The 12,898-nt window shown below is 40.0% G+C and overlaps 1 protein-coding gene across 1 annotated transcript in view; it reads left to right on the top strand.

Annotated features, from left to right (window-relative positions):
* The window catches only part of LOC126481233 (cholesterol 7-desaturase nvd), a 114,685-nt gene extending 101,860 nt beyond the window's left edge, over positions 1-12,825 (top strand). Inside the window, exons 7-8 of the mRNA XM_050104846.1 lie at positions 9,565-9,735; positions 11,371-12,825. Coding sequence (XP_049960803.1) covers positions 9,565-9,735; positions 11,371-11,532 — 333 coding nt within the window. The 3' untranslated portion in view covers positions 11,533-12,825. The remainder of the gene's footprint in view (positions 1-9,564; positions 9,736-11,370) is intronic.
* The last annotated feature ends 73 nt before the right edge of the window (positions 12,826-12,898 follow it).

Here is a 12,898-nt window from a genome sequence, read left to right as displayed (position 1 = left end):
CTCAAACATCTTATCCCATTTAACGTTATCAAAGGCTTTCTCTACGTCTACGAAAGCTATGTATGTTTTCAGGTTCTTATCTAGTTGTTTCTCTATTATTAGTTCTAGAGCAAATATTGCTTCTCTGGTTCCTCTATCTTTCCGGAATCCAAACTGGTCTTCGGAGAGTGTAGCTTCGACTTTTTGTTCTACGCGTTTTAGGATAATTGAGGTTAATATTTTAGAGGCGTGAGTAACTAGGCTGAGTGTCCTATAATTATCACATCTTGTAGCATTTGCCTTCTTTGGAATGGGGATCATAATGTTTTTCTCAAAGTCTGTAGGAATTTTACCCTGCTCGTACATGTTGAAAACAAGATTATACAAGTCCTGATTCAGTGTTTCTCCTCCAGATTTCAGAAGTTCGGCTGGGATATTGTCTATACGAGGCGATTTGTTGTTTTTCAATTTTTTCAGAGCTAGTTCAAACTCTACCTTTAATATAGGTTCACCTATATTTTTTGGTAGACGAGCTAAATTCTGGTGATGCACCACGTGATGGTGGCGTCAGCCCCTGATCTGCCAAAGATGTTGATGCCTCGTCTGAACTGAATGGCTCTGAGCTGCTGAAGATGGCGATGGATTGTTTAGATCGAATGGCTCCGTCTGGTTCGCCAAACAAGTTGATGCATTGTCTGATATCAACGGTTCTCTCTTAGCACTTTCATAAAAAGACGTTGTTTCCTTTTTGTTTGCTTCGTCAATGTGTTCTGCATCTGAGAAAAGCGTCTTGTTGAAGATGTATATCCCTGTAACTTTAAAATCATTGATAGCAATTTGAGCTGTTCGACATTTGACATAAACTCTGCCAAAGAGCTCCATGATGTCATAAGCACACAGAGCCCGTCGATTTTCTCTCGGCCACTGCCCGACTTCTTCGCTGTAGTAGACTTTCAAAGGACTCATAAACGTCCTGTCAAACGGCTGCAATTTATGCGAGCTATGAGGAGGCAATGACACTATGGTAACACGGTTTCCTCTCACCAGATCAGTTAAGTCTGTGTCCTGTGTACGGCTAAAGTGCCCATCCAAGATCAGTAGCACAGGCTTTTCCTTTGTAGGATTGGTGTTTCCAATGAAGAGTTGGATCCACTGAGCGAATAGATTGGTTGGGATCCAACCAGAAGGATGCACTGCAAATATTGTGCCTGGAGGTGCCCCTTTTTTCAATTGGTCACTCATATTTTTACGCGGAAAAATTACCAGAGGAGGTACAAATGAACTAGCAGCATTCATACAGTAGACAATAGTGCTGATGTTAAAGCAGCTATTTGTTTTTTTCCCTTCAGGCCGATTAGTTTCGCAACTTTGGATTGTACGACAGGGATTCCGCTTTCGTCCACATTATAGATTTTGTCTGGGGTGAACTTTCCTTTATCGTAAACTTTCTCTAGAAATTTGAAGAACTTCTGTGTATTTTCTTTGGTGAAACCCGAGGCCCTGCTGTAAGATGTACCAGTAGGTTTCCTTTCTGACAATTTAGCATGATGACGTTTTAAAAAGAGTCCAGCCCACTTTCTTCCAGCGATGTCATTATTGAAAGAATGTTCAAGGCCATTGTTTTCTGCCAACTGAACAGCCATTCTCCTCAGGTCACTACGAGTAATCCGGAAAAACGAAGCCTCCATTGGAAGACAATAGTTGACAAGCTCACCTTCAAGGATACTGCCTAAAACTGTACGTCTGCTCCTATTAACATTCGCTGCTTCCTCTGGAGCGCCGTATTTCTTGTTAGATCATCTCATTAGCGTAGTTTTCGGGACATTATACTGCTTACTTGCTTTTTTTCAACCCATCTTTTTACTTCTAATAGCACCTATAGCCTCTTCCATTTGGGTTGGACTCCACCCCTTCTGTTTCGTTTTCATCATTTTATTCCCCTGGATTCTGGAACAGAAATCAAAAAGAATACGGTTAAAAAATAAGGGGTCCGATTTGAGAACCAGAAGGGGGTCCGATTTGAGGCACCCATGCTATCAGACTTTTAATTAAAACAACTTTTTAGATAAATGTCAAAAGAACATAACTTAGATATAGACATGATCCCCAATCCTTCCCATTATAGAATGTGTGTAGATGTTATTAATCACCTTCCAGTATCCTAACGAAAAGTAGCAATAAGTAGCACTGTCCCAAAAATTTGATTTCACGGGAAACACGTGTTGTCATCTGAGTAAGCGGCAGCTTGAGCAGATGACGCTAGCGCTCCACTACACAGTGGCACAAGCCTGAACTAATGTTTGGAGGGATATCCACCAGAGTTTCACAATGCAGAGTCTGGAGCCCCAGGGGTCCGCTTTGGGGCCGGGGTCCGGATTTAGATACTTTCCTCAATTGAAAGTTGACTTCGAAATGCGACTGTGACTCCGTCTGAACAGACCTCGGAAGGCCCAACTCTACCGATCGAACGCCTTACCATTGTCAGCCGATGGCCCTGACTGGATGCGGATATGTAGGGCTACGCGGTAGGCACCCAGGTCTCCCGGCCGTTGTCAGTGACCGGAGTCTCCATTTCGCAGCCATTTAACTCCTCAGTTGCATCCCGACTGCCAACGGCGCTCGGTAGACCCGGACGGCCACCCATGTAACTGCTAGCCCTGGCCGACAGCGCTTAACTTCGGTCATCTGACGGGAACCGGTGTTCCCACTGCGGCGAGGCCGGCTTTAAAATGCACCAGTCTCGTTATAATTTTAGTTTATAACCGAGAACCAGAAATTGAATTAGCCTGATGATGTACGCAAAAGTGACGACTCTAACCCACAACCCTAACAGGAGAACCAGAAATCTCTGCATAATTGTTCTTTTTGCCAGTCGAGGTAGTTTTTTGGATTAAAGATGTCATATAAGAGACCCAGAGGACGACTGCCATGAGCGATCACACACTGTGGCACAATTTCAGAAAAATATGTGAACACTATCCCAGTTCTTCGTGATGAATTGATAAGCAGCCAGCACACAGGGGAAACGACAACACTGTGCACTGAGACTCTTAACAAAATTATGACGTCCATCCAAAACTGGAATTCGAATTGCAGACGAGTTCACCTAGATAAAAACGCAATAATATGCCTATGAATAGATACATATAACACAACAATACTAAACTCCATCCCTGAGAACAGTCTCTAACCACCTTCCCCTCACTACCTCCCTCCCTCACCGTTGTTGTCCTGCGTGTAACGGACTAGTTAAAATCGTTTATCTTTATTATCGAAGTAATCGCTCTCATTTATCTATAAACTAAGGTCACGTTTTATCAATTTAGTTGAAACCATATGCAGCAAATGAAAAAAATTCTCTAATAAACTGTTACTGATTCTTAAATAACGTAAACCAGGAGAACTATTTTGGTTGTTTTCGTTTGCGCACAGTACTAATCAGCTAGTCATTGAAATGCTTTACAGTGTGACTACACCGTGATCTAGCTCTAAAACAGGCAATCGCAGTCCGAAGACTCCTCACACTGCAAACTCACCTCAACACTTTGCTTCCTACCTGCTTCCATCTTCTCCAGTATCCACGCTGCGAACAGTGCACTACCTGCATATCTAGCAAAAGCCAACAACTGCCACTTACCATTAAATGTTACACCTAAATTTATGTGTAGCTAGCAGCTTAAGTGAGGGCTTTGATTTGAAAACTTAAAGTGGCTCAAAATGTCTTCAATGAAGCTACCTTCAATTCTGAAAGTGACTTCTAAAAATGTACAAGCTAGCATAAACTCTGAATGCCTTAGTTAAAATTTACTGCCCTTGAGACATGGGAACATTGTGTCATTATACTCCACCTGAACTTTAAACGTTTAGCAAGCAAAAAGATTGGATGTACTTACGACCACTTTTCAGTACACATTTAACAAATTACTGTAACTCTATATGTATTGGCAAACTAAATGGTGAAGCTACAGATAGTTCAGCTGCGGAGATTGTTTCATTATTACTATTACTTGACCTGTGTAGGCAAAAAACGCTCACACTTTGGCTTTAGCACAGCAATTTTCACTGATTGCAATGTGTGAGATTTATTACTGTTTACTGTCATAAGATAATTCTGTTAACTTCGGTGGCAGTTTGTGAGTAGTTTCTTAAACACTAAAAAACTTAACTAGCAATGCAATTTCCGTTTGCTTTTACACTGTGGAATAATTTTGCTCTCTTTATTAGTGAATGTTCTTAACTACTATGTTAGGTTTATATCAGCAATAACGTTTCCTAACAAATACTGCAGTAAATTTTTCTTACATTAATGGCTAACTCAATGTTAACCTAATGAAAGCAAAAGATTTTATACTGACTTAATTGATGAAATAGAAGGTATACAACTTCGCTTCCACGTTTTGCCGATAGGTGACGACAACGGTAAGTAGCGGTCGAAAGAAACAGATCGCAGATGTCAGGCATTTAGTTTGGACCTCGGTCGACATAACCTCATCCAAACATTAGTCGATCTGTGTCTGCATCATAAAGTTGTTCTTGATTGAAAATGTCAGTTTACGAACCTAATTCTCGTCATTTGCGGGAGGTGTCACTGTTTTGTTTCAATACGAACAAAACAGCAGCTGAGTCTCATCTAATGCTCTCAAGTACGTATGGTAAGGACACTATTGGTGAAAGAACGTGTCGTAAGTGGTTTCAACGCTTCAAGAACGGTGATTTTAACGTCGTAGACCGGCATAGTGGCGGAAGAGAGAATGTTTTCTAAGATGCAGAACTGGAGATATTTCTGAGTGAAGATTAGCGTCAAACTCTAGAATAATTGTCACGATTAATGGGAGTAACACAGCAAGCCATTTCGAAACGTCCCAAGGCTATGGGTATGATTCAGAAAGAAGGAACTTGGGTCCCGTCTGAGCTGAAACCGAGAGACGTTGAACGGCGTTTCTGTGTTTGTGAACAGTTGCTTCAGAGGCAAAAAACGAAAGGGATTTCTGCATCTCATTGTGACCGGGGACGAAGAATAGGTTCATTACGATAACCCTAAACACAAAAAATCATGGGGATATCGCGGCCATGCTTCCACGTCGACGGCCAAACCGAATATTCACGGCTCCAATATCATGCTCTGCATTTGGTGGGACCATCTCGGCGTCGTGTGCTATGAGGTGTTAAAACCAAGTGACACAATCACAGGTGCTCGTTATCGAACGCAATTAATGCGTTTGAGCAGATCATTAAAAGAGAAAGGGCCGCAATACAGCGAGAGGCACGATAAAATGCTTTTGCAGCACGACAACGCTCGACCCCACGTTGCAAAAGAGGTCAAAACGTACTTGGAAACGTTAAAATGGTCAAGTCCTACGCCACACGCCGTATTCTCCAGACATTGATCCCTCTATCACCTGTTTAGATAAATGGCGCATGGCCTGGCTGACCAACATTTCCGATCTCATGAAGTCACGAACTGGATCGATTCGTGGATCGCTTCAAAAGATGAACAATTTAAAACCACTGACAAGAAGAAGAGATAGAATGATCGGACATGTGGACATGTGTTAAGAGAGCAAGGAATAACTTCCATGGTACTAGATGAAGCTGTAGAGGATAGTAACTGTAGAGAAAGACAGAGACTGGAATACACTCAACAAATAAGACTGCAAGTGCTACTCAGAGATGGAAAGGTCAGCGCAGAAGAGGAATTCTTGGTGGGCCGCATCAAACCCGTCAGAAAACTTGAAGACGCAGAAGAGAACAGAGTTATCAGGATTCAGAGGTCACTTTTCAGAAACAAACAAACAGTATCTAACTTTGATTCATTTATTACTGCAAACAAATAAATATTATGTGTAACCAATTTATTTACAGTTTATAAAAAAACTATCACTAGATCTTGCCTTATTAAGTACTTGCTCGACGACATTAGGGCTCTAATAGTGGTTACTTTTTGTGTGTGACTTTTGATCACGAACAAAAAGCTCATCCCTCTGATCTATTTATTAGAGGCTTGCAAATAATATTTAGAGTAGAACAATCTTCTTGATTACTCTGCCCTAATTTTCTTCTCGCCTCACAACTTGGACAAGCCGGGCACTTAAGGTGACAAGCATTACTACACTTTGACACTTAAGCTACACCTTATCCACAAAATAACTTCACTTTTCACTGCACAGAGCACCTTCAATATAATGCAACTGCTAACTGATCACAGTTATGAATTTAACATCTCGAGCGAGTCGTCCCATTTAATCTCTGTACGCCATAATACGGTTTTACCTTTGTTCCTTTCTGCACACTGACGCTCGTGCGCTAACTTCTGGCGCGTTCTCCGTCCACCGGTACTTTACCTTCACGGAAACTATAGCATCAGTATCGATCGGTGAAATTATCCACTAGTTTTTACAAAATCACTTTATTTGACGTATCATTCAACAAGTTTAGTTAGCAAAAATATCAAGCAAACGTTTGCAAACTAATTAGATAAATTCTTACGAAAATGTAAATGAGATAAATTAAAATTTATCAAACTTTTTTTCAAGATGGTTTATGGCTTTTGATGGCAGATTTTGATATCTATTACAAACAGAATTTATCTCCAAAACCGAAGAAAAGTAGAGCTAATCAAATGTCTAGAACTTAGATACTCTGGGGGAAGAAATTTATCGTTTAGGTAAGTGCGGTGCAACGTTACTGTCGATAAACGCCGATGTCGGCAAAATTCAGCAGAGAGTCTCTCCACTGTCACAACCACTGCGGTCAATTGTCGGAGCAGGGCAGCTTCGTGTGCCGCTGACTCTCAGACATTCTGACTGTGGAGACGACGTGGCACCGCGGGATCCGCACTGAGCTGCCTTCGGCAAGACTCGGCCACACCACTAAACGTCTGGAGCGACCCGTGCCTCATAGCGCACACTCCCACTTGGAGGATGCACATCTAGCGGCTTGCAAGGGCAACAAAAATTTTTCAGTATTGCCTATAAGTATTCACTCGAATTTAAAAACTTAAGGTGCTGCCATAATCTACTAATTAAGAGGTTTAATCTTAAGTTTAACAAACTATGACAAGCGTCACAGTTAGAAACTGTGTACATGTCTTGAGTCTTCAGGATTTACTGCGCGCAGATTACCCACGTTATGTTCATTCAGCCGGTACTTAGAAGTAAGAGCACTTAGCGACTTCCAAAAGAGTAAAACATAATTCTAAGCCTTTACGAAACTTTTCCTAGTTGACACCATCCACAAAGTAACGATGGGAGAAAAGAAGTTGATCGATTTCTACAGTTTCGCTGTACTTGCATTAAAACTTCATCATCAGGCACGAGTTTTTGATTCATTATTTCAGGCGGTATCCACGTACACCACTGAATGTACCCGCAAAGTTACCTAGCTGCACGACACGTAGTTGAGAACGTACGACGTCGTAAACATTCAGGTGCGTGAAAAACTAGCTTTTCCGTTAAACGGGACGCGATTTACCCAAACTATACTCACAAAGTGTTTAAACATAATTTCAAACCTTCACAAACTTTTTCGCAATAACATGTTTAACGTCAAATACTTAACGCATGTGATCAGCCGTCTGAGGTTGCTTTACACATGCTAAATTCCTTAAAGAATCTGGGATTTACTGGTGTACCTTGATCAGCTCTATTATCATTCTCGACGCTCGTTTCCTGCCACAACTGCTGTAGCTCCCACTTACCTACTCCGTGTTTCGTGATTACTTTATCCGCGAGAAAGGTACTTACTGTTTGTGGTCATTTGTTTCTCCAGAGTGCGCCGTTTGTCCTTGTGATCGTCTTAGCCGTGTCCTCCCGAATGTTATCTCGTCACCTAATCCTGGGGCTTCCTCCTCCTTTTCCCTCCATCTATTGTCCTGCAGAACGCAGTCGTAACTAGTGTATTCTCTGTCTGTCTCGCTATAAGACGAGTCCAGTGCAGCTTTGTCTTCTTCAGCACTTCGACAATGTTACTGTGTTTGTACAGCTCTCGTAGTTCATTTTTTCTTACACTCCATTCCATGTTATTTTCATAAATTACATGCCCAAAAATTTTTCCCAGTATTTCCTTTACAAATATTAAGTTCTTTTCTTTCTAAATATCAATGCTTCGTGTCTACATGATGTTATCGGTACAATAGTTGAATGACACAAGCTAATTTTGAAGTTAGTACTAAGTGATATTCTCCTTAAGATACTGATATAACTAAAAAGTGCTTTGTTCGCTGCTGCTAGACGGGCATCTATTTATATATCCGTTCTCATATTGTTCTATAAACACTCCCTGAGACCGAGAAGTGGTCAACTGTCTGAAAACTGAAACCCGCTCACCGAGAAAGACTTCATCAATCCAATGAAGCGCATATCAGTTTAATTCACATACATTATTGAATAAACGCAATAGTCTAACCAGTTCTCAGTAATAAAACGTGCATTTCTTGACTACGAGAAAATAATTGTATGTATTGACAGTACGTAAAAAGTTAAATGTCACGCGTCAAATGTTGTACTGCCATTCGTGACAGATAATAAATATGGCTTCCACCGTTTCATTTTGAAATTGGTATATTACATTTCTTCACATTACCCAACGTACGCTTCTACACGAAGACGCATGCAACTGTAATAGAAAAGTTTTAAAGGGCAGTACGGCACATTGAATTAATAAAATTCTAATCAACACCACAGGTCAGAAAAATCCATAAGTAATTCCCGTATCAACGGATATCCACCAAGCGAGACTGAATTTTTACTATTCAGTATTGTAATTCATTCCGAAGACAACCGTTGTTACATTGGGACGTAGGCCACCTGCAACTGAGAGGCATTACAACTGAAGCGGATCTCTTCAAATTAATTAATCGTAAATTTTAACAAACAGTGAGCTGCTCCTAGAACACCCGAGGCTACGAATGAAGTGACGATGTGTATTTACAGCAAAACCTATTGCTAGGCTAAATGACGGCCTGAAATGTACACAGCACTAAACAGAATAATTTCAGGTCCTCTGCATATTGAACGAAATTACTTTAGAATCAACGACAAAGGTTTGATCTAAATGATGGCACCTGTTCCATTACAATGTTTTGACTTCACTGTACATATGTTAAGACCCAAAGTATTAGGCGTGTACAGAGAAATTAAGTCGATAAAATTGCTGCAGAAAACGTTACACCATTATCTTCTTGGCCCTTACGGCCGCTTCTATTGTTACCTCGTATCTACGGCACGAGCGGCAGCGCCAGTGTTAGAATAGACACTGATACGAAATATTTCAGTTCTGGTCCAAATATTCATTCATTGTAGTTGAAAACAGGAAAGGAAACTGTCAGCATATATTTACATTCCACAAAATAGAATTAACTTAGCGCCGGCCGATGTGGCCCAGCGGTTCTAGGCGCTTCAGTCTGGAACCGCGCGACCGCTACGGTCGCAGGTTCGAATCCTGCCTCGGGCATGGATGTGTGTGATGTCCTTAGGTTAGTTAGGTTTATGTAGTTCTAAGTTCTAAGGGACTGACGACCTCAGATGTTGAGCCCCTTAGTGCTCAGAGCCATTCGAACCAATTAACTCGGCACTTCTTGTGTTTCAGATCGGACCTGGCTATGTTGTGATGAACATGGAGACGTCAATGGGTTCGATGGTAATTCTGCAGTGTGTGACGCCACTTGAACCGCTGCTTCAGAAGGTCATTCACCGCATATTCTGTCCTCCTCACATGTTTATCTATGCCAACATTGCTCTAATTGGAGAAGCCATAATGGTAAGTTCATACAAGCTTTTGTCTTCCGTAAGTATACAGAGATAATCCCGCTCAAGTTTGCGAGTTTTATTCAAAGCAACAGGATAGAATTTAGTGTCCGAAATCAATAAATTTTGAAAATATTTCTATCTGAAGTAAGGGTAAATTACCGTGTTACCTAACCGATTTACAGATATTGCACTCAGACGCTTCCAAAGCGATTAACCTCGTTATATAAAAAGAAAAAAAAAACAAAAAAACGAAGCATGTAATTAAAGCTGAAAATTTTAAAGTACTCATATACCAGCTGCATTTCCACTATATTAACTGGAGTGGCAATATTGATAACATTATTTATCGAGCACTCAGTAAGTGTAGTTTTCCGAAGGCACCAAAAGTGTTAGGACTGTAGTACGCTCTGGTCACTGCAACTTTGTTCTCCAATAAACAGCAAAGGGAAAGACCTAAGCTACGGTCACTACTCCACGGTTTTTTATTTTTTATTTTTTAATATAAGCATTGAACTTCAGGCGAACATGTCGGAGGAAAGGGCGGGACGATTCGTCTAACTTCACCGCACCAACTAACAGTAAATCGCAACAAATTACTCCAGAAATGCAATTGCATTATGCGAAACACGTCTGATACTGAAATTATGTTTCACATGCATAAAAATTTATCTCAAAGTACAACTTTTTTGGCAATATAACAAACTATTAATGTGAGATCCATATCGGCTGAAACAGTAAAGTTTGGGAAGGCCCTCCGTATTTAATTGTTACACGTACAGAGTTAAGCAAATAGGTTACAGGAATTACTGCAATCAATCGCCGTTTTTCCTTCAATTTTGATTTATTCATGACCGGTTCGCCAGGCGATGCAGTAATTCTTGAAACCTTTAACAAACCGGTAGCAGTGTTCCAAACCCAGAATGGATAAAAGTTTGATTTTGTTCGGCAAATAGTAATCGGCGCAAAAACGTGGAACTGTGTTCTTGCAAAGGTCAGAAACCAGTACGCCAAATATTGGTGATCTGGAGGTATCGGACGATTCAATTTTTGCTTTACTGTTTCATAACGGTATCTGTGTGTGTAATCATTTAAAATTTCGAAGTAAGTTCAGTTTTTCCTAGCACAACACAGCTGTGTATCGCCATTGAATATAGTCTGGGTCAGCAAAGCAAAATCTTCCACCGCAATATCTTCCTGAAATACCGAGTAAGTTCGCCCAATACCTTAGACAATGGACTTGCATTGGGAAGAAATGTGCGTTCAAAATGCCTGTTCAACGATCCCGATTTAGGTTTCTCATATTTACTTGAATCACTTCACTTAGGACACAGCAGAGTCCGTCCCTCATCATTATACAACTAATAATCTCGATGGCGGTTGGACTTTTATGTAGCATCTTATACGCTCTTTCCTTTCGAGCTTTAAGATCTTAATAATGAAGGTACAATGAGGCCATATTAATTCCTGCTATGCCTGTGGTTGAATATGTCATTCCAATCTACTGTTTCATAGATGTTATACTAGAGCGGCATAGGATACAGTTAAGACTTTCCTCAACATTATCATGAAGCAGAATGTATTTTTGTAATGATTGCAATACTGCAATACTGCACTTAATTAATGCAAGTATCCTGTTCTTTTACAGTTTGAGCGTGATATCATGGTATGGAACCACAAGAAATATGAAGATAAGCCACTACTGGTGAAAGAAGATCGCGCAATTTCGAAACACAGGCGCTGGTACAGCCAGTTCTATTCTGAAAACAGCCCACAATTTTCGTTTGTAAGAGAAAACATGGAATGGTGAAAACGTCCCGAAAACAGCTTTGGATACAGCGATTACATTACAGCAATATGTAATGCTCATGAAGATAAGCACAGCTAATATCTTAGTTCTGTACATTTCATCAAATTATTATGTTTTGTCAACGCTCTAGTTGTTCACGTGAAAGGATGCAATTAAGGAAGTAGATTTACGATTTGCTATCGTAATGACGAGTAAAGGCTGGAGAGACATCAGAGTTAGTTTTGTGGTTCCATCGTCACTACAATCACTGCGACGCTGACGCGTAGTAAAGTGAAGTGGTATTTGTGTGTAAACAAAAAGTCTGAGAACAGTGATCTGAACGTGTGTGACTGAAACTTGAAAAGAACACAGGTGTTTCATTATCATATTTTGGGAAATCGTTTTAGGAGGCAAGTTGGTCAACTCTTTAGACTAGTTCCCACTTCGATCAACGAGTTACTGAATGTAGGAGTGAATGTACAACTCTGTGCACTGGAATATAGAGAGTTTAGTTTTATGCAATTGCTAGACAAAACAATCGGAGTTACTGAAAATTTTTGTGTGAAATTATGTACAAAACAAAAATTCTGTTCTCAATTGCGCGCGCGCTTGTGTGTGTGTGTGTGTGTGTGTGTGTGTGTGCATTTTAGCTGCATAAGCTGTCTGTGTTAATTTTAACTAGATTGAAAATGAGTTAACAATCCAGAGACATATTAGGTGCTTAGCAGATGTATATGGATCATTTATAAATTGCTCATTTCTTATTTAGGTAATAATTATAATAATCCTTCACTAGGGAATTGGTGGATTGTTAATGTACATCTTAACTCATTCTGGTGAAGACTCGAGTGAAAATAAATTTCCTCACGTCTGTCCTCTATAGTTAGCTTCCGATCCTTACAGATTTTAGATACAGATAAACGTGTCTATTGCATTACAGTAATAGCATCCAGTGAATATGTATGCACTTAGCTCACTAGTAATGTATACAGTATGTTTTATACTTCAGAATATAAATATTTGTAGCCTTTAAGAGATCTCAAGTGGATTTCGTATATTCTCTACTAGTTTCCGCAAAATGAAGCTTCTTGTTAAAGCTTTTCCAGATTTAAACATTTACAATGTTATAATTTAACAGTATTCTTAAGATTTGACGTATTGTCTTACATGTTCCTCTCGTGTACAATGACGATGTAAAATTGACAAAACTATGACATAAAAGTGCCTTTTGCCGAAATGAGCAAGAATGACAGTATAATTGCTGATTTTAAAACAATGCATTCCATCTTTTATGGAGATGTTTATATGTAAATAAAGACTATGAGAAAATTCATGCAGATGTTACCGTATGTCACCTTTCCTCTTGCAAAATCAATAAAATTAACAT

Source organism: Schistocerca serialis, chromosome 5 (genome assembly GCF_023864345.2).
Source record: "Schistocerca serialis cubense isolate TAMUIC-IGC-003099 chromosome 5, iqSchSeri2.2, whole genome shotgun sequence".
NCBI classification, from domain to species: domain Eukaryota; kingdom Metazoa; phylum Arthropoda; class Insecta; order Orthoptera; family Acrididae; genus Schistocerca; species Schistocerca serialis.
Note: the sequence above shows the minus strand (reverse complement) of the source record. Positions and strands in the feature narration are given on the sequence as shown.